The sequence below is a fragment of the Pieris napi genome, chromosome 4 (assembly GCF_905475465.1).
Source record: "Pieris napi chromosome 4, ilPieNapi1.2, whole genome shotgun sequence".
In the NCBI taxonomy this organism is placed as follows: domain Eukaryota; kingdom Metazoa; phylum Arthropoda; class Insecta; order Lepidoptera; family Pieridae; genus Pieris; species Pieris napi.
Genome location: NC_062237.1, coordinates 13,259,576 through 13,285,996, shown reverse-complemented (window position 1 = coordinate 13,285,996; position 26,421 = coordinate 13,259,576). Strand labels below are relative to the sequence as shown.

At 33.6% G+C, this 26,421-nt stretch overlaps 2 protein-coding genes across 2 annotated transcripts; one reads left to right on the top strand and one right to left on the bottom strand.

The window, feature by feature from the left end:
* The first annotated feature begins 1,390 nt into the window (after positions 1–1,390).
* On the top strand, positions 1,391–25,497 carry LOC125049114 (protein halfway). Its single transcript, XM_047648219.1, has 10 exons — positions 1,391–1,677; positions 16,830–16,907; positions 17,093–17,279; positions 19,863–19,988; positions 20,633–20,833; positions 21,760–21,929; positions 22,226–22,411; positions 23,690–23,848; positions 24,137–24,241; positions 24,832–25,497. Exons 1-10 carry the CDS (start codon positions 1,651–1,653, stop codon positions 25,108–25,110), a joined length of 1,518 nt encoding a protein of 505 aa, XP_047504175.1. The 5' UTR covers positions 1,391–1,650; the 3' UTR covers positions 25,111–25,497.
* LOC125049113 lies at positions 6,402–10,452 on the bottom strand. The gene is made up of 2 exons (XM_047648218.1): positions 7,081–10,452; positions 6,402–6,635 (listed from the first exon to the last, which is right to left on the bottom strand). Exons 1-2 carry the CDS (start codon positions 10,447–10,449, stop codon positions 6,627–6,629), a joined length of 3,378 nt encoding a protein of 1,125 aa, XP_047504174.1. The 5' UTR covers positions 10,450–10,452; the 3' UTR covers positions 6,402–6,626.
* Positions 25,498–26,421: the final 924 nt, after the last annotated feature.

The window sequence follows — 26,421 nt, the reverse complement described above, 5'->3', positions numbered from 1 at the left end:
CATTGATACAGCTTGGGATCGAACCTAATACCTCAACTCTCAAGGATAACAGTCGCCCGCTGAAGCCGCTGATTATAAATTATAATATTCCCAATGTCCACTCTATACAAATTGCTCTTTCCCTACAACACTCACAGGGTTACAAGAAAGGAACTTTTCCTAGCCTTTCCTACATAGACCATACGCCTTACAATGCATACTATATTTGATAATTTTTTTGTCGTAAGAGGAACCAGTACTGCGGAAAGAATGTTAGAATTTTTGTGTTGTAAATGTATAAAAACTAATAAGTTGAAACTATTACTTGGTAGCTATTTTTTAAAATAACCAATATGAATATGAACGGCAACATGTACAGTATTAATACAAGTGTGGTTCTAAGTTACGACCCACATAGAACCTGCGTTTCTTTATCAATGTTGATAAACTGTGCAGTCGGATAAGCAGACTGAGCGTGAAATCGCTATGAGCCTTTATAATTAGTACAGGTTTTTATTCCGATGTATGATTACTATTTGATTTGCAAGGTTCGAGATTAGGTCTAAGGGGACCGTCTTAGGTAACCTGTTATGTGTTAACACCGAAACAGAAATTTTCATTCATATTCGTATAAAATGATACAAAAAAAGAAGTTTTGTTAAAATAGGTAAGCTATACCCTTATAGCTTCGAGTCCCTACTCTACATAAATTGGTTATCTGTATAAGAAAGCGCCTGTTCATTTTTAAATGCAATGACAACCACATACGTAATTTCTTTGAGTATTTAAACCTAAAAAGCTATAATTGGACATATTTACGGGCTCGATTTATATAATAATAATAGTGACTACGCAATTATTTGCATATTAATCTGTCGGATTGAATATTTACTATTTAAAGGTATTAAATAAGATACAGACAGAAACAGTATATATGTTTTAGCTAGATCAGAAAAAAAATTTAAACCGATTAGTAACATACCTGTCGTGAATCTTAAGTAAAACTATATCAAATTTTATATAATATTGTAAAGGCATATTACGCTTTACTTAAATAGTTTGTCAGAATTAAACTGAACATAACTTGAAATATTTAAACCTCATATTGCGTAAACAAAGCTCCCAGACGTTCAGAAGGAATGTAAAAATAAATATGATACATGTATGATAATACATATAATTATACTATCTTGGGTCAAAAAAGTCAAAATAGATAACTGGTCGGCATCTGACCAAGCGTTATCCGTTCTACACTAAATACCTACAAACGGGAATACTGGACGGCAAGGTGGACGCGACTAAGCTATATCTATCCTCCTCTAGTCCATTCATTTTCTTCATGTCAGCTCTGCTAACTGTGATTTGGTCTCTGTCCCACCCGTCAGCTATGAGTATACTGTAGTGTACTAGTGAACTATTCAGTATTCAGTTTTCTGCTATGCACAATCGTGGTGTTATTCGATGCGGTTATGTTAATTACGATTTAGTTGAAAGAGTTTTATTACTTATTTGTTATGATAATTAAAAGATAAAGTGAAGATGAGTTCGTGTGTTGCGTTAGTGAAGTGCCGGCTGTGGTGCGATGCATTAGCTGGTATTCCGATAAACTTTGAAAGTTAAATAGTTTTCAATGTTTTGCTGTGTGCTTTTTGTGCAATAGAAGCTGCTAACATGGGGAACTTTCGATGTTGTTATAACGTAAGTTAATTTTTTTACAATACGAAGAAATACATTATAAAAATTATTTACAAAAGAATAAGGAAAAAGTGTTCAGAACTCGAAATCAGAATGCAAAATCTTTTTTTGAAAATCTACAGTTGCATATGTATATTTTCCCAACCAACAAACACTCCCACGTATTATTTTTGCATAAATAATAATAATTAATTACAATTAGTCAATTACCTAATTTAATATAAAACATCATTGTCATTTACGTAAATTATGATTTCACCTACTAAATTATGTTTACCTTTTGAATGACTATTAATTTTGATATAATATGTAATTGTTTTCCTTATTCGCGGCTGCATTCTCAGAAATAAGTTTACGTCATAAACACAAGTATTGTCTAAATATTTCATCAATATGAAAGTGTCACAAACCGATAGAAAGTCGTAAGACTACAAAGTCTATAGAAAGAACTGGCGAAGACCCAGAATCCGTGTATTTGTGTTTTCATCTTGACACTAGTTATTTATTACTTTTATCATACGATACTGCGGTCTCGAATGCCGATGTCTGATAGTCACAAACAAGTTACTATGTAGTTTTTGTTAAATAACATTACAATAAATATAAAATACCCTTTTACACCTACTAAGGAACATTCTCTAATTTTCTTGTCTTTAATCAAATCAAAATCTTATGATAGAATGATAAAAGTTAACTTAAACATGAAATATATTGTTCAAAACATTATATTGTATTGTTATACATAAATAATAAAAAATGTGTTGTATTTATCGAACAGAACTGAAGGGCAGTTCTGTTCTCCTTTCGTCATGAGAGGCAATATCCTTTATTTTATAAGAGAAATTAAATTGATCGATTAATACGATAGTTCATATAAGGAAAATAATTAAAAGTCCATATCGATGTTGCAAAAAAGTTGACGGATGAAGAATGTCCATCACGCAGTTGAATGACCTTTAAAAAATGTGATTGATTGTACAGTGATTGAACAGCGCCTAAAAAAATCCCAGGCTCTATAGCTATAGAGCCTTAAAAAGCGACTCGTTAATTATTATCAAGTTCAATTTGTATGTGTGGTGTCTTAAGACCAAATAATAAGTAAACTTTATTATGCGACCTTAAAACGTATTCACATAGTCAGGACGGAAGTACTAACATTACGAGATCTCAATGTTCCTGTTCAGAGGATGTCTTTAATTCCAGTTCGTTTATTCTTGCGATGTTTGCCTATCACGAGTGCTGCATTGCTATAAAAAGGTTTTGAAAGACTTTAGGTAATAGAAGTAATACTTACAGTACGCACGTACGTCTTTTAAAGCCTTCTTGAAGGCAGTTAGCTTGGTTTGGCTGATGGTAAACAGTCAGTTTTTTATTCAGTAACGTACTGTTATACCCTTGATATGTAGGAGTAATGGCTAACCTCTTGATTATCTAATATGCTAGGTAATCAAAAGGAAAGCATATAAGCATAGCAAGCGGGACTGAGCAGGGTTAGTCTTAAAACGGTATCCATTAGGGTTACATCTCTGTATTCTATTACTAAATAAAATCATTTTGTTTTTAAAAAGATTATTTTAAGAACCCATATAACAGTACCTAACGTACTACTATTACTCTGAAAAAGGAATTAATATAACTACAAACTAATATAACTTAAAAACTATTTATACTCGTAGTATAAGAAAAGATGTACATACAACACTTTGACACTCTGTCGATGTGTAATATGTTGTATATGTACAATTGTTTTATAGTCTTTATACATCTGTAGAAAATCAAAGCTGTAATACAACATGTATGTATATTGTATGTGCAATGAAGAGGGGCAGAGTGCACGCGCCCGGTCACTGTAAACGAGTTAATTTGATTGTGATCAACACTACAGTCCACTAAACAAAAGACAGTAACGAAATTATAAGCGACAATAATAATGTGATCTCCTACTAAAATGACGAAGCAATTTTTTTCCTTTATCGTGTTTTTTTATTACAAGGTGTAATTCCAAAAAGAGTATGTTAATTCCAACGAAGTCGCGGTTACTAATATGTTCAATATATAAAATCAATTAATTTTAAATACTTAACTCAAGGGTATGGTGTTAAGATGGCAAGGTCCCTTTTATGTATAAATTTTAACAACCTTACAAATAACTGAACTGTTCTTATTATTATGACATTATGATAATTAACATGACATTTGCATGCCTATTTTTATATGGCTGATTGTGCGGTATTTTTAATTAATCAATCTGAATGTACCACTTTCATTGCAAAAAAAAAACAATATCACATCGTTAATTCAATACTAAAACATATGTTTTCATTATCCTTATTAAGAACAGCTTCAGTTTACATAAAATATAATTATATATATACGGAAATCGCATATTAACATTGCCGGAACGTGCTCAAAATAGATTGGCTATGTTATAAATAGCATCAGTGAACAATGGCTCGAATGACAAAGTGTGTGATTTCATTCCAAGCTAAGTTCATACACGCTCATTATATTAACACATAATAATTAAACTAAAATAAAAAAAGGTTTTCGTTTTGGTCAAGCAGGTATAAATATACATATATAGTATATTTATGGGAAATCTATGTGTCGCGGTAATCACAGGCAGTATCCTTAAAATTCTAGAAAAAATTAGTTAGACAGGTGAAATATATCTGGTCTGATATCGGTTGAAGGCGTTCTAAATTCCATGACGTAAACCCAGGTACAAACTAAGCTAGGGGTTTTGTTATAAAATACTAAATAAATGTGTACCCAATGAATGCAATGTTTACTTCGTCTTTTATGTAAATAGGGTTACAGAATTTACTCGTAGCACTCCACAAAGTACGTACAATCAGCATAACAGCACATAATAATACGATTTCAGTATTATTGTATACTCTTCAACACTTATAAGACATCCTAGAGAATATTGCAGAACATTATACAGTAAATCACTGCAGAACGTTAATGTTATGTTAAGTTTGGAGGCTTTTGCCAACGGGAATGAATGAATGAATAATGAATATTATCTATACCTAGCTCACGCTTTTTATTCATTGCTTAACCTTTGCCGTTAGTACTTAGTGTTTGCACGAAATATTTGTACAACTATCTGCTTCTGCTTGTTGAATTCATTATCTCGCAAGCACACACAGCACTTTTATTTTATTTACAAAAACTTTCCAACGCTCAACACACTTGTACAACATTGGTACATAAAGAAAATACAAGATTTAAAATGACACGCCAATATAAGAAACACGAAATGAACAAAAACATCAATTCATAAATCATAAAAACGACAGAAAAATTTACTTCATTTCTATTCTATTATATCTTCATTAATACAGTGAAAATATTGGTTATATTAGTGTTATTTATCTACAGTAAATAATCTATAGCAAAAAATTTAACATTGTGTGAACCCACTGCAGTCTTAACATATCAATTTGTTTCAAAAGCGTTTTGGCAATGGGTTTAAAATTAATATGTATGTGATGGCACGATCTTCATTTTAATATTAGTCCTTTGTCTTGCGACAAATTCCAATCCCTGACGAATAATGTCGGCCACTCAAGTCCTGGTGAGTTTCTATTTTGTGTTAAATTTAACATAATTAATTTTTGTTGCGAAAATACTCAAGAAGAAAATAGCCTCAATTAGCCCTAGTAGCTTAATGATTTATATTTAAAAAGTCTATACAATTCCTTTGCGTAAGTTAAGCATACGCTAGTTTGTGTTTACGAGGTTTGTGTTGTGTAATCTGTGTCACAGATTGTTTACATATTTTATATCGCATCAGGTATAGATAACCTTTTTTATGATCTGAAAGCAACAGCACAACGACTTCAGGTTCGTTGAAACGTAGCACTTCCGCGATTTGTTATTAATTATCATTAATAAAACAATACAAGGTTTCCTAAGTGCTGTACTTTAATATAAATCTCGTACAATAAATAATAATCTGTTGTCGGTCGTTAAGATATAAGAATTTATGTAATGGAATATAAATGAATATCAATAAAGGCACTTACAAAAACCACATTTTTAAGTTCTAAATTTATTGCACGACAAAGTGGTCCATTACATGACTCAATTTATAGGTCCCGCTAAGCGTAAAAGTAAAAATAGAAGAAAAAGTCTATGCGAAAACCGGTTGTGTACCTCTGACTTGCTAATGTGAGCGGCAGAATAGATATTTAGGCCGTTGCCCGACGTAAAAATAACTCAACCGACAGATATCAAATGTAATAAATGCTAAATTATGTTCTTAAATCAATACAGATGCTTGACGATAAAATACGTGCCAACTGTACTCACTACTTTTCTGTGTAGTATTTGGCAGATTAGTTTTCACGTTCCGTACTTCGCACACCTGGATTTTATTCAACAGAAATAATTTTATTTTCGTGAATTATTAAATTGCAAATACAAACCTTAAACCAATATTTTTTTATTATTGACCCTTTGGCCTCAATAATCGAGTGGATGACGAATACGACAGGTTATTTCCTGTATCGGCCTTAGGTATTTTTGTATGTGAATTGATTAATTCGTTTGTAATCCCTCTGCTTGTATGATTAAATTTAAAAAAAATCACAAGAACTCGTTTAGCCAACAAGTACACTTTGTGTGTGCTTCAAGGATATATATTGTTCGGGCGATAAGGTTGCTTTTTGACTGGTGAACTATTAAGTATAATTTTAGTGCAATGAAACGTCTGCTTCGCGTTGAATCTACTTTATTACTACATATTAAAATTACAAACATAATATGGTTGAACATATCCGCCCACCAAAGGACCTTTAATGTCCTTTCAAAAAATTACATGCAAACCCTTAATATACTTTAACAATTTGGCACTTAAGCTTCATTAATTGGGAGATAGCAAAGTTTAGATACAGATCGTTTTACAATATTATTTCCATTTTTAACACTATAAACTCTAGTTACACCATCTGATCCTGGATGTTTTTCAGTAATTCGTCCAAGGATCCATTTTCCAGGTGGCAAATTTTGTTGTTTTATCAGTACGATATCACCAATTTTAAATTCTTCTATTCTTTTTAACCATTTTGGCCGTTGCTGTAGATTGGTCAAGTATTCACTTTGCCAACGACACCAAAAATCGTTTAATAGCTTTTGTGTATATTGCCAACGGGCTAACTGCGAAATTTTGATATCGTTCAACTTTGGATGCGGTACAACTATTGGGGCTTCACCAATTAGAAAGTGTCCAGGTGTTAGTGGATCAAGAGTATCATCTGCTTGGCTTATATGGCAGAGTGGCCGTGAGTTAAGACAGGCTTCGATTTCACATAATACAGTGGACAACTCTTCGAAGGTAAGGTTGTTATTAAGAATTCGTTTTAAATGATACTTCATTGACTTAACTCCAGCCTCCCAGAGTCCTCCGAAGTTTGGTGAGTATGCAGGAATGAAGTGCCACTGAGTGCCATCATTTGCTAAGCTGTCTATGATTTCTTGGTCAAATTGCAATTTTGCTTCTTCCCATGCTTTATATAACTCTTTGTTTGCTCCTACGAAGTTTTTTCCCTGATCACTCCAAAGATGTGCGCATTTGCCTCTTCTTGATGTAAATCGTCTGTATGCAGCTATGAATGAATTTGACGTCATGTCACCGACTAGTTCTAAGTGCATTGCTTTAGTAGACATACAGACAAAAATCGCAGCGTAGGCTTTGTTTGTTTTGATACCTCTTCCTTTGTTCATCACAATTTGAAATGGACCAGCGAAATCTACACCTGCATTGATAAATGGTCGAGAAGGTGTAGTACGAACGGAAGGTAAATCACCCATTAATTGAGTTTTTACCTTTGCACTTTCCTTAGCGCAAATTAGACATCGATGGATATGCTTCTTTGTCATGTCTTTTGCACGCAATACCCAATATTTAGAGCGTAAATAACAAAGCATTAGCTGAATACCTCCATGTAATGTTCTTTTATGAGCGTCGGCGATAATAAGTGAGACAAGAGTGTTGTTGTTTCCAATGATTATAGGATGTTTAGTATTTGTTTCTAAACTTGATTTTGCTAATCTTCCGCCCACCCTGAGCACTCCATTATTATCTAAAAATGGATTAAGCGTCTTCAATTTACTGTTCTTTTTAATATTGTTCTTTTTCTTTAACGAATCTATTTCAGTTTCGAATTCTTCATTTTGCACTATTTTGATACATGTTAGTAACGCTTCTTCTATATCTTCTGTTGTGATTGTTATATTTTTATTATCCTTTTTAAACTTGATAAACTTTTTACAATAAGCTATGGTTCTTAATAGTTCATTTAAGGTAGTAAATCTTTCAAATTTTTCAGAAAATCTTTTTACTTCTTTAATGTTTGTCAATATGAGAGTTTTAATTTTTTCCTTTTTCTTTTCTAGATCTGTTGTAAATATGTTCTCGTCTGTTAAGATGATTTCTCCTTTTTGTAACCAAGTAGGTCCTTTCCACCAAAGGTTGCAGTGTTTCAAATCGGAGATGAACATACCTCTAGATGCAATATCTGCTGGATTTTCTTGTGACTGGACGTGATGCCATTGTTCTTTTTTATGATTTGCTAAAATTTCTACTACACGATTGGCCACAAATGGCTTCCATTTCGTGGGTTCGCCAGACAACCAAGCTATGACTATAGATGAATCTGTCCATGCGAAAACTCTTTCCATCGGTATTCTCATGGCCTGTGCTACTTGGTTCAATAATCGGGATAAAAGCAAAGCTCCAGAAAGTTCTAATTTTGGCAACGAAATTGTCTTGAGGGGAGCCACTCTAGTTCTGGCTGCAATTAATGATGTTCTATATGAACCGTCCGTTTTCTTGACTAGGCAATACACCACGGCGGCGTAAGCTAAAATAGAAGCATCACAATAACCATGAATTTGAATTGTATCCATGTTGGAGCATGAAGTACTTAACCATCGATCGATAGAAATGTTATTCACATTCATAAGATCTCGGCGAATCTTCAACCATTCTTCTTTCAGAAAAATGTTAAGATCCTCATCCCAATCAACCTTTTCAAGCCATAGTTTTTGAATTAATATTTTAGCTTGAACAATACTAGGTGCGATCCAACCTAAAGGGTCGAACAACTTTTGTATATCTGAGAGGATATTCCGCTTCGTGATAATGTTTTCTTCAACAATTTCAGGTAAGTTTAAGTTGTATTCAAATCGATCATTCCCTAAATTCCATTGAACTCCTAGTGCTTTAATTATTCCATCTAGTTTTAAATCGAAATGAGCTTTAGTAGTTCTTTCATCTGGTTTTAAACTTTGCATAAATTCAGTATTATTAGAGGACCATTTCTTCAACTCGAATCCACCTCTACGTAACAATTCTTTTAAATCCTTGCTAATCTGAATTGCTTTTTGAACGTCATCACTTCCAGACATGCAATCATCAACATAGAAATCTTCATTTAATATTCTAGCTGCTTCAGGAAAATTATCCCCTTCATCAATCGCTAGTTGCTTCAAAGTTTTTACTGCAAGATACGGTGCTGAGGCTGTCCCGAACGTTACAGTAAGAAGGCGATAGTCACGTATCTCATCGGATGGATTTTCTCTCCATACTATACGCTGGTAATCAACATCATCTCTATGAATTTTTATCATTCTATACATCATTTGAATATCTGAGACGAAACAAATTGCATGAATACGCCATCTCATGATTAAATTTCTTAAATCTTCTTGCAAAACTGGACCTGACAGAAGCTCCTCGTTAAGTGAAATATTGTTGGAGCCTTTACAGGAAGCATCGAAAACAACTCGTGTCTTCGTAGTTTCTTTGTCCTGACGGACAACAGCGTGGTGAGGTAAGTAAACTGATTTTTTATGTAATTCTTTTTCAGGTACTTCTTCAATATGATTTAATGTTTTATATTCGTTTATTACTTTCAGATATTCGTCTTTTAGTTCTGGATTTCTACTAAATCTTCTTTCAAGCTGCATTAATCTCTTAATTGCTGTTTCTTTTGTATTTCCTTCAGATGACAATGGTGCTTCAGTTTTAAAGGGTAATCTAACTATATATCTTCCTTCGTTATTCCTAGCATGAGTTTCTTTATAAAATTCTTCACATCTCAATTCTTCTTTAGTTAAATTACGTTTTGTGTCTGTATCTATCTCCCAAATAGTTTTAATTAAATCATTAAAACTTGCATCAGTTGTGATATTCATTGCCATTATGGCTTTATGCTTTGGTTTCATGTTGATGTTTATTCCACCCATCACAATCCATCCCAGGCTGGTTTTCTGTGCGCATATTGTGCCTGATGGACCCTTGATTAATCCTTGTTTAAGAATTGCTGTATACTCTTGCACCCCTAATAGCAAATCCAATGCTCCGGAATCCATAAAATTTGGATCTGCTAGATTCAATTTCTCAAAGTGACGCAGTTCCTGTTGCAAATATTCTGATGAAGGTATGTTAAACTTTAATGGCTGTGACATCACGTAGGCGTGTATTGGTAGCTCAAAGTTAGGTTCCCAACGTGATAACAAATCAAAATTGACTTCTTGTTTGATGTTTACCTTCATATTATCCATACCCGTGACGACCAAATTTACAGGTTTGCGTTGCAATTTTAGTGCTTGAGTTGCCTTTTGAGTGATAAAGCATGACTGCGACCCCGAATCTATTAGCGCCCTAAGTACAGTTGTGTGCCCATAGTTTCCCTTTATAACCACAATTGCGGTTGCCAATAGATTGATATGTTCTGTAACATTATGTAAAGCTGTCATTGTAGCAAGTGTCTTCTCCTCTTCCTGAGGTAATGTCATCGGTTGCGTGAGTTCTAAAGATGCCGACGCATTTGCTTTAGTTGACTGATGAAGAAGAGAATGATGACGAGCCTTGCATATTCGACATGAAAGAGGTAAATTACATCTAAATGCCGAATGCCCTGGAGCCAAGCAGTTGAAGCAGAGTTTGTTGTGTTGTGCATAGTGACTTCTTTCTGCAGGTGACATTTTTGAGAATGTTTTACAACGACATAAGCTATGATTTTCCTTACACATAATACATGTCTTCTCTATAGACATGTGGAAAACACGTTCTCTTAACGGCTTGAGAGTTGGTTTAAAAGGTGGATTTAACAATTCTAACGTTCTAAATTTTCCTTCTAAAAACTTCTGTAATTCAAACCAGGTAGATAATTCTTCTTGACTCATATCATACGAAAATTGTTCCCATTCTTTGTGAGTATCTGGATCCAACCTTTGAACTACTAAAAATACAATTATAGGGTCCCATGACTCTGTAGATACCTTAAGATTTTGTAAGCTGTTTAAAACTTCATTTGTTGTATCTAATATTCCTTTTAATTGTAAAGCCGATTGTGATATAATTTTCTTTTGTGAAAATAATCGTTTAAATAATGAATTAATTAACATACGTTTATTCCCATATCTATGTTTTAAAGTCTCCCAAGCAGATAAGTAATTCGACTCTGTGATTTGGATGTGTTTTAATAAGGATGCTGCTTCACCTGTTATGCTGCATTTCAAATAATGTAGTCGTTGAACATTAGACAGTGACGTGTTATCATGTACCAGTGCAACAAAAATATCTTTGTAAGAAGGCCATTCTTCGTAATTACCCGAAAACGTAGGTAATTCAATGCGCGGGAGTCGAACCTGTGATTGTACGTTGTGTTCGACTGCAGTGGAGCCGTTCCCCTGATTACAGGATTGTTGTCCTCTTTGAATTTCAAGACCTTCTAACATATCCTTGATGTCAGACACCATACATAAATATAAATCCTCGATCAAATAATAATCCTCATTGACAAAATATGGTAAAATTGACTTTTGTTCACGCGGCGTAATTTTTATTAAATCTAAATGTGCACTTTTATAAGTTTTCCAGTAACTTTCTATACACTCCATCCGTGTTTGTAGATAACCTTTCGTAAGTCTAGCCTTTGCACATTTTTTAATATTTATTTGAGTCTTTTTTAATAGTTCATTATTATTCTCAAGTACACTTAATAATTGTTCCACATTTGCCATTATTTGATCACTTTAAAGTCACTTGCACGTTCTATTTCAATATTATTCAAAAGTTATAAGTCTAAAAATTGCACAAAATAGTTGCTAAACGAGTTCCTTATCGCAATGGAATGCGTAGTCTATTGTTCCTTCGATGCAGCTCAGTAGACACAAGATCCGGCGAGATTGCGACCATATGTTCGGGCGATAAGGTTGCTTTTTGACTGGTGAACTATTAAGTATAATTTTAGTGCAATGAAACGTCTGCTTCGCGTTGAATCTACTTTATTACTACATATTAAAATTACAAACATAATATGGTTGAACATATATATATATATATTATACGCCTAGAATGAATAACGTATATATATATGTATTTTAATATATAATGTGTGTATTGCAACATAAAGAAACTACACTAATAATATGGTTTAGTCAATCGTTAGTTATTAAAAAGATCGATTCGGGGCTTAAAATTGACACGACATTTTTTAAAGGTAAATTTCTACGTTGAATACCCTAAAAGTAACTCACATTTGCTTTGTAAAGGGCAGATTGATAAAGTCCAATAATATTGTCTTTGATTGACATAACCTTTACACATTTAAAGAAAAAACTTGTTAACCGGATTAAAGTTATTATTATTATAAATTTACAACTATTTAACATAATTTTAAATTTATCCGACGTTTCGCGTGCTTTACAGCGTGCGTGGTCACAGTCACTTTAAAAGTCCAATAAATTTAAATGATAAGCACTTACGACTTTTTACTGCATTTTGAAGAAAACCAAAAATAGTACCTAGTTATTCTTGCAATTCCAAAATATAACGAATTTTCTAAGCTCAATACATAGTAACGGATTAAATAAATTAGATTTGAAACATATATTTTTGTAATCGTCTCCTATTATGAACAAGTAGGTGGTCCTATGTGGGCGCACAGCTAAATTGGCCCCATGCTGTTTGGCTATGACCATTTGCTCGATATATGAGTATTTGCCTTCACTCGTAAAATGGCTAGCCCACTTTTATAGCACAATTCGCAAGGGACAGTAAATAATACGAAAGTGGAGGTGCGTCTTATTAGCATCATGTACTTGTTGGGCTGTAGGTACGTACGTGTTATGCAGTTTAAAAAGCGCTGGTACATATTTTAACCTCTACAGAACCTTGCTTCTTCACGAACTTATTTGGTCGTTGGTATTCCTTCTCCTCACCCGCGCTTCATAACACCAGAAATAAAAAAATATTTTATTCTTACTGTATTAATTTAGATAAAAACTAAAGAAATTTCATATGTAATCCTTGTAAGATCGGAGATCTTTAGCCGGTGTTACGTTCTTGTATAAATTGCTAAATATGTAATCAAAACAGTCTTTCAGGATATTAAAATTGTCATCCCTTACTCATTCCCAACGTCTAAAATCAGCAATATTTTCCAAGTTCCGTCTGCAAAAGCCAACCTAGGAGTTGAGGCACCAAATTCTTCGCGGTTATAACGGATTAAATAGTACTTATCCGGAACTGGATATATTCGGTAGTGGGCTGATCGGTTCAGAGAAAGCATTGTTTAGTTCCTATCTCATATCTAATCCGCTGTTTTGTTGGTTATTTTTATTTTCTGCTGAACAAAAAGTTATTGTATTTTTATTTGGCTTGTATATATTTTAATATTTATGGTAAAAGAGTTTGTAATTTATACCGTAGATGTAGTATTATCCTTTTAGAAATGTGTAGAATAAAAATCCCGTGTCATATTGAGTTAGTTTCACATTACTATTTATTAAATTTTGTTCATAGGCAAGTAAAACATTAGCCTTTTTTGTCTTCCATTTTTCACTGAGAATTGAGTCCAGGACCTTCGAGTAAAAGACCGTGTCCATCAACAAAAATACAATATAGTGTAAAATTGAAGTACGTATTTTTATTATGTTATCGTGGAATGTCACTGATACAATATTTAAATAGTATTAATAATTAACATCCATAAACTAATTGTTGCGCCACTTAATATTGTTTGTCAAAAGTATTGTTAGCAAACCTGTTACGTAAAAATGTTTGATTATTAATTTGGTTAATTTAATTTCTATTTATTTCTCAAATAAACGATTTATGTATTGAATGTGTGTGGAATTTGTATGCATGGATGGCTTCATAAAACAAAAGAAAATCATTTCTTTAGTTTTATGCGCTGTCAACATTAGTTATTTACTAGTAAGTACTTTTCTTTGTACAAACAGTAATATAAACTAGCTGTGGAATGGTGACTATTACGTATGTTGAATGCACAGATTATACCGCATCTGCAAACTTAATACTTAAATGTATATGTAAAATACAAAAATTCTAAGTATATTAATTCCAGTCCATCTTTAGAAAACGGTGTTGGTTTTAAAATGGCGTGCTAGTGCTTGTCTCTTGAGGTATTTTTATTATAGATTTACTCGCAAATGCAATCACGGTAATATGATGTAAAAAGTGTCTGTTTGAGCAGTTTGCTCTCCGTTATCAGGGCACGAACGAAGGCCGTGCTATAAATAGACGTTCTATTTACTTAACTTTGTGAAGTATGTACTTTGAGCATTGTGTAATTCATATACTATTTTAAGACAATAAATTTTCGTACACGATTTCATGAATCATTAGACACCTACCAGGTCCTGTGTCCAAATGGTGAATGGTTAATATTAATGTTGTAATCTGTATTTTTCAATATCGATATGTATTTAAATATATTATATTTGATGAACCCACTGGTCCACATTTCGCTCACTTGCAAAACGCCCGGCAGTTGAACAGTGGAATGTGAAATATTTCCTTTTCCAAGTATTGTTTATTTCTTACAGTTAAGTAGGTTGTAAATGCTTATGCGCCATTAGCCGATAATTACGTGATTAACGTCCGGGAGCGTGACTTACTGTAGTTTCACACGATCGCGATTACATATAACCAAACTAGTTATCATAACGCCATATTTTCTAATTAAATATTACAAAAGTTATAAATTTGGATGAAAAATCACGATATCATCTCGACTAATAAAGTGTTCTTACAATTAAAATATGATTTAAATAAACTGAATATTGTATAAAATATTGATATGCTTTGTGCCTGGATTCAATTCGTAATCATCCTATTGTTTTGCTGTACTTTAAGAAAGGCAACTAAAATGTTTTTAAACCTTGGGGCTTGTTGCTTCGAATACCACCTTGAGTTACGGCGCTTTTCAATGGAATTCCACAAACAACATTGCTCTGAAAATTGGTGACATATTCATATAATATGCTAGTTATGTAATCCTCATTAATGTTGTGAAATTTATTTCGGTTTAGCTTATACATTATAAAAATGTGTTCTGTAAGTAGCTACGCTACTTGTCATTTATTATAGTTTTAATTGCTTAAGCAGTTACAGTTGTATCACTAGAAAAACATATTAACGTTTAGGCAGATTAATGTAATATGTGAACATTTTTCGCTATAATTGTATTAATATATGTATTACAAATAAATAAATAACAGAAAAACAATAACTAACCTTTAAATATAATAACTAAAATATATTATAAATTTTGTTTATATCCAACTAATAAGGCGACGTTTAACAAAATACGTGTAATTATTTATGCGATAATTTTGTCGGGTACTGCCGCACATACAAGATAATTACAAGGTAGTAAAATTAAAACCTGAATACATATTACATACATATAAAATATATTCGTTAAACATCGAACGTTATGACAAAACAAGTGAATTTATTATTGAGGGCGACTGATCGATGTTGATGTCATATCATTTTGAACGATAACGCGATAACAAACATTTTGCAAATAGCTTTATTGCTTTTTTATCGACGTCTTTTACTGTTTGGTTATATCTACATATATATGTACTTATATAATTTTACAATTGATTAGTTATTAAATAGGAAAAAGCGAGTTAGCCTAGTGGTTAACACTTTATTCAACCTGTTCTAATCACGAATTTGCATCAAGGCCTATTACTTTTTGAGCGCTATAACAAATGCTCTTACAGTGAAGTCAACTATAGTAAAGAGTCTCAAACACGGAAGGTATGAAAAAAATCGATGAAACAGACATTTGAGGTCGAGACCTAATATATTTGATACTAGCAAACTCGGCGATCTCCGTTTCGCCACCAGATGGCTTCGTTTTATGTAACATTTCGTTTGGTGATCCCGCTTTTCTGTTAAAATTTTTCCTGAATTTTCTTTGCTATAAACCTCACGGAGCCCGAGACCTTTCCAACGAATGTAAAACCGTAGAAATCGGTTTGTGCGTTCTGGAGTTATAGCGTCAGGAAGGAAAACCCGACTTATTTTTATATAGTAGATTATACGCCAGTAGAAGCTATTGCATTATGTATATAATTATGTAGCGTCTAACGATGTCTATCTTTTAACTAAATTGACGTGAATCGAGACTACATATACAAACCTATGTGGTATGGCACGCCCTTGACTCATACTAAGACAAAAAAAAGAAATCGTTAATTTTCAAAAGTAGTCTATAAGGACTACATAAGATTCTCCTTTTCTTTCCTTGATAAAAATAGCCGAAACTGCGAGACCATCCACTATTGTCACGGTCTCGTCTGAGCGGTGGACGCCAATTATTCAATTTGTTCATTTCCTTTTTTAACTCCTCAAATTGCGCAGGTAAAATGGAACTGTCGGACATGCGTCTTGTACAAGGTCATTGTTAGTTAAAAAAAGAAAAAAGTCTTGCTTTTGTTACACCCTCGGGGTGTAGGCCCCTTTCGGGTGGTTTGTATGTTCGCGCCCTGCTAATACAAGGTGGTACGGGGGCGGTCTATTTAGCCCTTGATGAGGACAGCAGGCAGGGTGCTGGACTCACGCGCAGCCGATTTCTGTGGTCCTAAATTAATCTTGAATTCAAATTTCAATAATCATTTATTCATATAATTAGTAAAATGTACACAAATGAACGTCAAATAATAAATATATATGCAACGCTTCTAATATTACATTTACGGCCAGTTTTACAAATCAAGGGGGTAGAACGGAAGAGAAGAATACGAATAACGAATTTTATATATTTTTATCTCTGCTCTGCTTTGAGGAATAATGTTTTCTTATTTTGTAGTTGGTGGTGTGGGTGGCAATGGCGTATCTGATGGCGTTCCCTCCTCTCACAGAGACAAGGATGGAAGAAAGTATGGAGGTATCATATTTTACTATGATTTTATGATGTAATATTATTAATGGCAGCCTTATTAGAATAAATAACACTTCCACCACTTGACTCCGTCAATACCACAAGTATTTTTAATTTATTTCTATATACAAATTGTGAAAGTATACTTAAGATATGTTGTATAATTTTAACCCAAAGCTTTGTATCACCAGCCCCACCCGACATCAACGGAAAAGCCAGAAACGGAGGCACCACGCATCGAGCTGAAAATGGGCAAATGCTTCCACATGTCCCGGGAGCATTGCCCCACGGACCAGCGGTGCAAACGAGTGGACCCTGTGTCCGTCTTCTGTTGTGACGTAGACAGCTTTCGACTCAGAGAGGCTCTTGCTATCACAAGTATGACCACACGAATATAACAAATACATTAAATCAATTGAATACTGTATAGATAGATTTACTTTTGGTTTTATTAGTGAGGACTAGATTTTTATACGGTACGCATATAGTATAAACACACACCTACAACTTTTATTGTGGTTATTCAACATTGGCGTTATAACAGTCTACCTAGCCAAGGTCCAAGATTCGGACTAAATCAATTGTTTTTCCGCAAGTAAAACTATTTTTTGAAGGGGGAAAATAAATTACGATAAGCCTTTAAAAATAAAAAGTTAACAGTTCACCAGCTTCGTAGCAGATATAACAAATATAATTAAATATACTAACAATTTTACCTTAGAGAACGATATATCTGCAAAAGGAAACAATACGTACAACAAAAACAATTTCGAAACACAATGCTAGCAAGTAACATGTGAAGTATGCACTCTGCATAATGCAATGCAAACTTAATCGATTTCACGCATTACTAATGTACGAGCGATCGTATCATTTACTCGTGTGACCACACAATATACTATATCTAACTAGTTAGTGCCACATAACATATACTAGTTGAATCATTCTATTTTAAAAGATTAGAAAGTTAAAAGTAAAGTAAATCAGTGGCGCTACTACCTCTCATGATCTTCGTCAATCTAGTAGGCAAGTAGATGATCAGTCTTAAGGCCGATTTACATTATCTTAGTGTTTAGGAGAGTGCTACTACCTCTCATGATCTTCGTCAATCTAGTAGGCAAGTAGATGATCAGTCTTAAGGCCGATTTACATTATCTTAGTGTTTAGGAGAGTGCTTTAGGATAGTACTTTAGTTGAAACATGTAAACGCTACTTGCTTTAGTTAAAGCTACGCTAAAGAACTTGCCTTTCAAGTTGTACTAAAGCACTCTCCTAAACACTAAGATAATGTAAATCGGCCTATACGTTTACATGTTTCAACTAAAGTACTATCCTAAAGCACTCTCCTAAACACTAAGATAATGTAAATCGGCCTTTAGGCAAGCCGGTTTTTTCACGATGTTTTCCTTCACCGTTCGAGCGAATGTTAAAGGCGCACATAGAAAGAAAGTCCATTGTTGCATAGGTGAGAATCGAACCTACAACCACAGGGACGAGAGTTGCACGCTAAAGTCACTAGGCCAACACTGCTCTGTTCAATAAAAACTGATATAATAATTAAATTGTTGAATATGACATCGAATAAACTTGGTAACAAACATATTGCATAATAAACGATGCGCGAAAAATTAAAATAAATATATTTTAAAAGATTTTATACAGAATATGCAACGGAACTTGTCAGATATACGGCATGTTAAATGTCGGCACTTAAAATTTATTACAATTTGAATGGATTTGAAAGCGTTTATCACACTTTTACAGTTATGTATATTACATTTAGTTATGAAGTCCTGTCACAATCAATGTCTTATAAACCTAATGACTAAAGAAATATTGAGTGTTTTTACAATATTCTTAACCGACATAGTAATAATAATAATTGAAAATAGTTAAACAGAAAATTAAACAAATTAAAACAGTTTGGTTCCTGTGGCAGTGTGCCTTTAATTCTGGCAGCATTTTCTCGCTGTATTGCGTTACTTATACTTTGTTTTACTTATGACTAAAGTATGTTGTTTAATAGATATACGGTCAAGCCGCCAAAAATTCTAATCGTGGCCATCGCATACGTCTTCATAGAGTCTGCTATGATTGAATCATATGGTCAAATAAAATATGACGTTATATGAAACTAATACAATAAGTTCTTTACGTAACATCACTATGACAACACGATAGCTTAGCTTAAACTGATTTTTGTTTTGTTTACGTTAAACTATAAACGTCCAAAAACTTCAACGGTTAAATTTATCGTTTAAGTTCATATCGAAAAAAGGACCATTCTGAGTACGATTTTATCATCATTGGCAACATGACTTGGTACATACCAAGGACCAAGAGATACCTACTACGATCTCACAAAGATTAACTTGTATTCGTGTCATCGCGTGGGTCGAGCTATAAATAACGGCTTAATTATTATAACCAATAAATTTACATTTTATTTGAATTTAAATAGTTCTGTTATTAGCTCCAAGGGCAGAATAGTAAAACGATCAAGAAACTGTAATCACCTTGATTAACGTGATTTAATTAGTTTATTTTGACTATTTGATTATTCTTCTTGGGTTCGTTTTTTAATTATTAGTTTTGACAATACTTGTTCTTGCTATGATTGTATTTTGAAATAACATATGAGAGAAATATGGAAATGCAAGTTAGGGACGCCCTTATTGGAAACTTACGAGTTATACAGACGTTGGCAAATTACCTGGCAGCTTTTTATTGAAGTGTGAATTTAAATTAAATGATTGGTTCTCGCAGCTGACCGCATTTTATCGTTGTAGAGCATAATGGGACAGTATCAAACACTTTTCTGTATATGTTTAATGTTACAGTCCAAGAAGCAATAATTTACACATAAATAAATTATTAATTAGTTACTATTTAATTATCTACTTTTATTATACGATAGATGATCCATTGTATTATGTTTTGTAAAAGTGTTTATTGTTTTAGTGACCCAGAACACGACAAATCTGCACGTGCTGAACGCGACGATAAAGGAGCTGGATGTGTCACAATCCACATTTAGAAGACTCACTTCGATGGCACTCACAGATGGAAATATCGGCAAGATTGTTGGTAACACATTTTTGTCATTTAAAATTTTTCATAAATATTATAAACAAATATGTATAATGTATATGTAGTAAACGAAATCAAGCTATCTTTTCACTTAAAATTTTTATTTAATGGCAAGTAGGTGATCAGAAGTTTGCGCCTTCCAACCTGACACAAAATGTGTTTTATCCAGAAACGAAGTTAGGATCTTAGGAGTTTCGAAAGCTCTTTGAAAACAGCTTTATAGCAGAATGAGAATTCAGCTATGAAGACGAGCTGAAGCAATCTTTAAAGAAGGCTTTTGTCCTATAAATTTGAATATCTCTCTTCATAAAATAATAATTTGTGTAAAATTATTTTGTTCATGCTAAAGTTAAGGATCTTTCTCAAGAAGAAAAGAAAAATAATGGTAGTAAGTATTTTGTTTTTGAAATAGTGAAACAAAAATATTCCCTTTTTTGTTTATCTGTTTTGTTTTTGATCATTTAGATTTATTTTTATTTAAAGTCTGAATAAAATGTTATTTATTTTTGCTTTTTACTTAATTCTTATTTGGAAAAATACATAAACGCACATTTAGTATTGTAGCATAATCCTAGCTGTTAGCTAAATATTTTAACTACTTAATTCGACAAACGTTGCTATAATTGTTGGTTTGTTATCAGGTCAATTCCCTAAGTACTCCTCGATTGCATGCCTGAACATCTCCAACAATAACCTGAGCAGCATCACCCCGCAACCACCAGGCCAGCGACCTTTCGCCTATCTCTTCACATTGTCCATACTCGATGCTTCTGCTAACAATCTGACAGAGTTCCCGCTGAGCCTCGTACAGAGTAATAGGAAGATACATGTCGACCTCTCGGGTATGTACACATATATATACCTACAGCCGCCACTTAATATACATATATAATTATGTTTGCTTAACATCTAAGTTATGAACCAATGGTTCTAGAACAGAAATCATTAACTTATCGTATTTAGCGGCCTCAAAGATATTCAGCCTTATAGTTTGTTACAACATTTAATAAGCTGGCTGGCTTAATGCTTATTAGGCAATTCGTACGATAGAGTCATTATTTGACAGAAATGAAAAAGATGAAACTTATGACATAAAAAATATTTCTTTTGAAATTAAATTGCTTGAGTCAAATTCACATTATTAATGTCATACTCTTCCGTTGTACTTGTTACTTTTCATCAAAGTTGTGGTTTGCCGACGCAATATTGACAGTTTGAAGAGTTTCATTTCGAGTTTGAGAGTAGTAGAAAGTGGAATTAAATTTAAATTAACAGTCAACAGGCTAGGCAAGTAATGAAACGTCATCGATCCAAGTCATTTGCCTAGCTGTTTGATCAACTGGCTGAACATCTTTCAGTTAATTGAACGGCTAATTAAGCTAGTTGGCTTCGACATATATATACATATATCGTTATAGTCGGATTTCCAAAGAAAACTTTTCTCATGAACGCTGCCTTAACAATGAGATATATATATAATTGACATCTCTTGGCATTGGCCTACCTATAATAAGTCAGCGACAACATATGGCTAACTTTTATATTATGTAAAAACAAGTTCTCTGCCGCGTCTATCTGTCTGTCTGGTCGCGGTAATCTCGAAAACTACTACACTGAATTTATAACGATATATTATTTTTCAAGGTTTACGGAATACGGTTGCCCCCGCGAAGCCGGAGAAGCGAATCGCTAATAATATATAAATATAGTTTAGTATCTTGTATTACATTTTACACTTCGCCGATTTACCTTTACGACTTTTCCTCAGGCAACAATTACCTGCCCTGCAAGCACTTCCAGAAGGCAATGGAGGCTAACAACGGCTCTCTTCTGCAGTTCCTTAACCACGAAAATACCTACTGTGCCCTCGACCTGCGATTCAACTGGTTCCAGAACGTGCAGATCGTTCAGATTGACCACTTACAAGTTCAGAAAGATGTATGTTCATTCTATTAAATGTGTGTACGGAGACCCGTTTCGATATTATTTTTGTCTTTGTAAAGAAGTAGGCGGATTTGACATTTCATAGATTTTCGTGTAACTGTTTAAAATAAAGACCCAAGAAAGTACTGATCATATTTACATATAGTGTTATACATTATAATTTACATTCTTTAATAAAAAAATTGTGCTGTGTTGTAATTATCTGTTTTTTAAATAGCTGAAAATACAATTAAGGCCTGATGGTCGTAAAAAATTTCTCTAGATATTTTATTCGAAGTTTGTAATTCCAGTTAAACAAGAGCTGCCAAGACATAAAGCCAGCGAACATTAACTGCACGTGCACGACCATGCTTGAGCTGGTGCTGCACCGTGAGGCCACTTACGTAGTGGCTGTGGACTGCTCCCAGCGCGGTCTCACGCAGCTGCCCACCGGTCTACCCAATAACACTGTGAACCTGAATGTGTCTTATAACAACGTGAGTGAACGATTGAAAAAAAATATTGGTTGTTTGTAAAGTAGGTTTACGATCGAGATGTTTACGCGATAACGTCTTATTGGTGATATAAGTTTTTGGGAAGTAAGGAATTAATGAAGATAACAATTTTTTCAAATTTTAAATTACATCTATCGTTTTATTCACACTTTTGATGATAAATTTCGGGTGTAAAATGACAAGTTTACTTATTCGACTATGATATACATTTTTATTCATACATTCACGGAATGACTGGCAGCGCTCGAGATGAGACGGGAGATCGGTCCGTCTCTCTCTCGTTATACCTGCGATCGCGCTCGTGAGGTTTTGGTGTGACACAAGTTTCTGAACATGTCACCCGACTAAAACGATTTTAAAGACGTTATCACGTCAAAAATATTTTGATAACTAAACCATAGATAAACCTAACATTTAAATAGAAGCCTTTATAAGTAAGCCAGTCGCTATAAATTAACTTCAAGTTCCAATCTTTTCAGCAATTGTATTATTACACTATATTTGCACTCAGGCGTGTTGGAAACAGTTGAAAAACAAAAATAATTAAAAATATATATATATTTTATTTTACTTCGTGCCTTTTTTAATATAGTAGTTTTATTCTAGGAGTACATTGTCTTCACATGTAACTATTTAACTAATGTAAACAAAATATCCTATTTTAAAAGAGTAAGTGTAGAGTTTCTGGCCCATTCTTCTCCACACGAACCTTTTGGAAGGGGCAACTAGAATCATCTTTATATTTTTATTTAACGTTCAAAAGTGCCATTTTAGGTCGTCTAATTGGAATAAATGATTTGACTATTGACTATGGAATTTACTGCTAAGTTTGTCGTGGAGGAGCTGGGAACCCTGACACAGGTATTTCTTTACTTAAATGGGTTCCCAAATTGAAATTAAAATGAATTGTTGTGAAATGAATAAACACATTCTGCATATTCTTACTAAGGAGACGTAAACTTAACTTAAGATAATCTTTTACTCACACGCATTATCACACAGGAAGCAGCTTCGCAGCTGAAAACTATCTTAGTAGTATTATTATTGTGGTATTTTAGGATACCACAAATCTAATGGTGCTATAATTCTAATATAAATAATAATTTAATCTAGTATATATAATTGTATATACCTACTAGATTTCTGGGTGGATTACTACACCCATTATTGTTACGCTTAGTCTAAGATAAATGCCGTGCAGGCAAAGTCAGTGTTCTAGATGAAGGTACGGAAATATATTGTAACTTGAATTAATTTCAGATTACGTCCCTCCAAGCAATAGCGGACGACGCGTCGTACGATCACTTGCGATGGTTGATAGCAGACCACAACGACATTGGCAGCATTGTGGAGCTCGAGGGATCCAAATTCATTGACAACTTCAGGCTCTTCTCCATCACTCATAATAAACTGAGATCTGTGAGTATAATAAGTATTAGGTATATTGTAATATATAGTCGTGAACATAATTGAGGCTGATTTTTCTCGATTTCGTTTCATTGTTAATTTGTAAGGGAAGTAGTTTGGTGTATTTTGCCGGAGCCATTTATTAATTAAAAAACCTTTCCTAACCAAAAATAATTCAACAAGTACGAAACATATTTGTAATTTTATCCAAAAATAATTTTAGTGGTTTACAAATACAATATCATGTAACGTTTTTAAAATATGTTCTCGAATTGTTATATTGACTTAATAATATTTTAGATCCACCCTTACGTGCTGTCGAACCGTCTGGAGACAGCCGGCGCCACCATGCTCATCGCTGAAAACCACATTCACTGCGACTGCAACACCGAGAAAGTTGTCAAGGTATATTACAATAGTGTTCTGATGCTAGCTGCCTTCAGGATTGCGTTTTATATCGAGGGATTATAGACAAAAAGTCAAAATCATTTATTCATTTAGGTAACACTTATGAACGTCAATAAAGAAATACCTATTTCATTCTAATTTTACATTTACTGCCAGTTCTCAAATCAAGGGCGTAGAATGGACGAGAAGAACTGACAATAAACTCGCCGACACTCTTTTAATAGCCAAGTTTTTTGTTTTACACAACGTTTGTAAGGAGCTGCAACCATTACACCATGTTCCACATGACATCTTAGGTAATTAATAGCAGGAGGCATGGTGAAATAGGAGCACGCACTTACATTCTCGTGGGAACAACACGCAAATACATAGTCGAAATAACTAACATCACCGCATACACGAATTCAAGTACAGTCACCACAAGTAGCACCCGTTCACGAGTATGTCAAACTCATGCCTTTTTTTGGACTAGTGTATCATGAGAGTTAATTCTGGTAGATATTTGTAATCATAATCAGAAACAGAAATCACAAAAACACTATGAACCTCAACTAATTTTGTATTAATTTATCACGTTTATGTTTAAGCCCTGGCTTCTCGAACATAACACGGCGTTACTGGACTACAAAGACCTCTGGTGCGACAACAACATGGGCCCTGTCGTGGAATTGAAAGAGTTCCAGGTCTGCCACACCCCGCGTGACTGGACGGACTACATCTACTACATCATAGGGCTAGAGGCGCTGGTGTTAGCGCTTCTGATTAGCAAGGTCTCTTACGACTACTGGGTGTTTAAGACCGCGGGATACTTGCCGTGGCCAGCCAACAAAATGCCAAGGTTGCCTTGCGATTGGCTTTGCGAATAAGACTTTCGGTGACGTCATAACTAGTCTGGGATTTGTGTCGTGGGCATGTGCTTGACTTTCGGTCGGTTTAGCTCGATTCGTCAAATGCTTATTGTAGTTTCGTGCTTAAATGTGTATTAATAATTTTATATACAACACACAAATAGTTACAAAAGAATACAAATTTGTAGAATTATCATGATTACAAACACGAACAGAAAACTTTTTTCGCTTGCTTTGCACAACGTATCGCAACTGCGTGCTTATATTTTTGTAAATATTTTTTTCCTTAACCACCACGTTCACTGAACGAGTGTGATCGTTTCTTGAGTCTGTGAAAACTAACTTCACGAGCTAATTTAGAAGAAACATTAATCGAAGTGCCTTAGAAATAAATTTAAAATAGTTTAAAAACCGGCAAAAATAATACAACGAATGTAGTAACCTTTTAAATTTTTCGAATTTATTAAAGTATTTTGAATATCTTTAAACGCGCTTTTGGAAAACCTTGCCATATTCGGAGAATCTCAAAGAAAAATATTTATTAAGACATAATAAGTTTTTTGTATTATTTTTGAACTAAAGATTATATAGTCCAGGATCCATCGCCCATTTTTGCACTTGATTACTATCAAGCTAATTTTCCGTGAGTAGCTTTTTAAAAAAATTCAGTTAGTAATAAATATTTGAGAATCATCAAATCAACATATTTTATCCTTGCTACTTCTGTTAGCTACCACAATCGAGTTTCGTACAGGAAATTATTGGGCGTCTCATCAAAATAAAGCTACTCACGGATAATTAGCTTGATAGTAATCAAGTGCAAAAATGGGCGATGGATCCTGGACTATAATAATGTTCTTCGTTTTAAATTTCTTATTTTGTGGGAGGCACATTATATGAATAATAGGAGTTATCGCGATCATAATATTTTATAGTACATGATATTTGATTGTAATCAGTTTTTAGGAAACCAATAAACATAGATAATAGATCAATACATTGGCATAGTCTATACTCTATTTATGTGGAACATTAAATAACGTCAAAAGTTTTCACTGCAATTGTCTGAGGGAGTCGATTTGGTAAATTAATTGTGATTTATGAGGCTAGATTATATTTGTACATTTTCCACCCATAAATAGCTTTTTAAAAAGTATTTTTAAAACACTATGTCAAAGCAGTAGAATTAAAAACTGGCAACATTTTAACTGTCAAAACGAATTTACAGCCAATCCAAAAACAATAGATATTTTAATTTTTCTGTGCCATTTGGCTTTTTGTTACATTTTGTACATATTAGATGTAGAATTTTAGCATAATATTTTATTT

What these genes read in the sequence shown, in the direction of transcription:
- LOC125049114 (XM_047648219.1), top strand. Translation starts at nt 1,651, where the DNA reads ATGGGGAACTTTCGATGTTGTTATAAC. An exon ending in ACTTTCGATGTTGTTATAAC is followed by an intron (nt 1,678 to 16,829) that starts GTAAGTTAATTT and finishes CTTATTTTGTAG; the next exon opens with TTGGTGGTGTGGGTGGCAAT. An exon ending in CTCATAATAAACTGAGATCT is followed by an intron (nt 23,849 to 24,136) that starts GTGAGTATAATA and finishes ATAATATTTTAG; the next exon opens with ATCCACCCTTACGTGCTGTC.
- LOC125049113 (XM_047648218.1), bottom strand. Translation starts at nt 10,449, where the DNA reads ATGACAGCTTTACATAATGTTACAGAACATATCAATCTATTGGCAACC.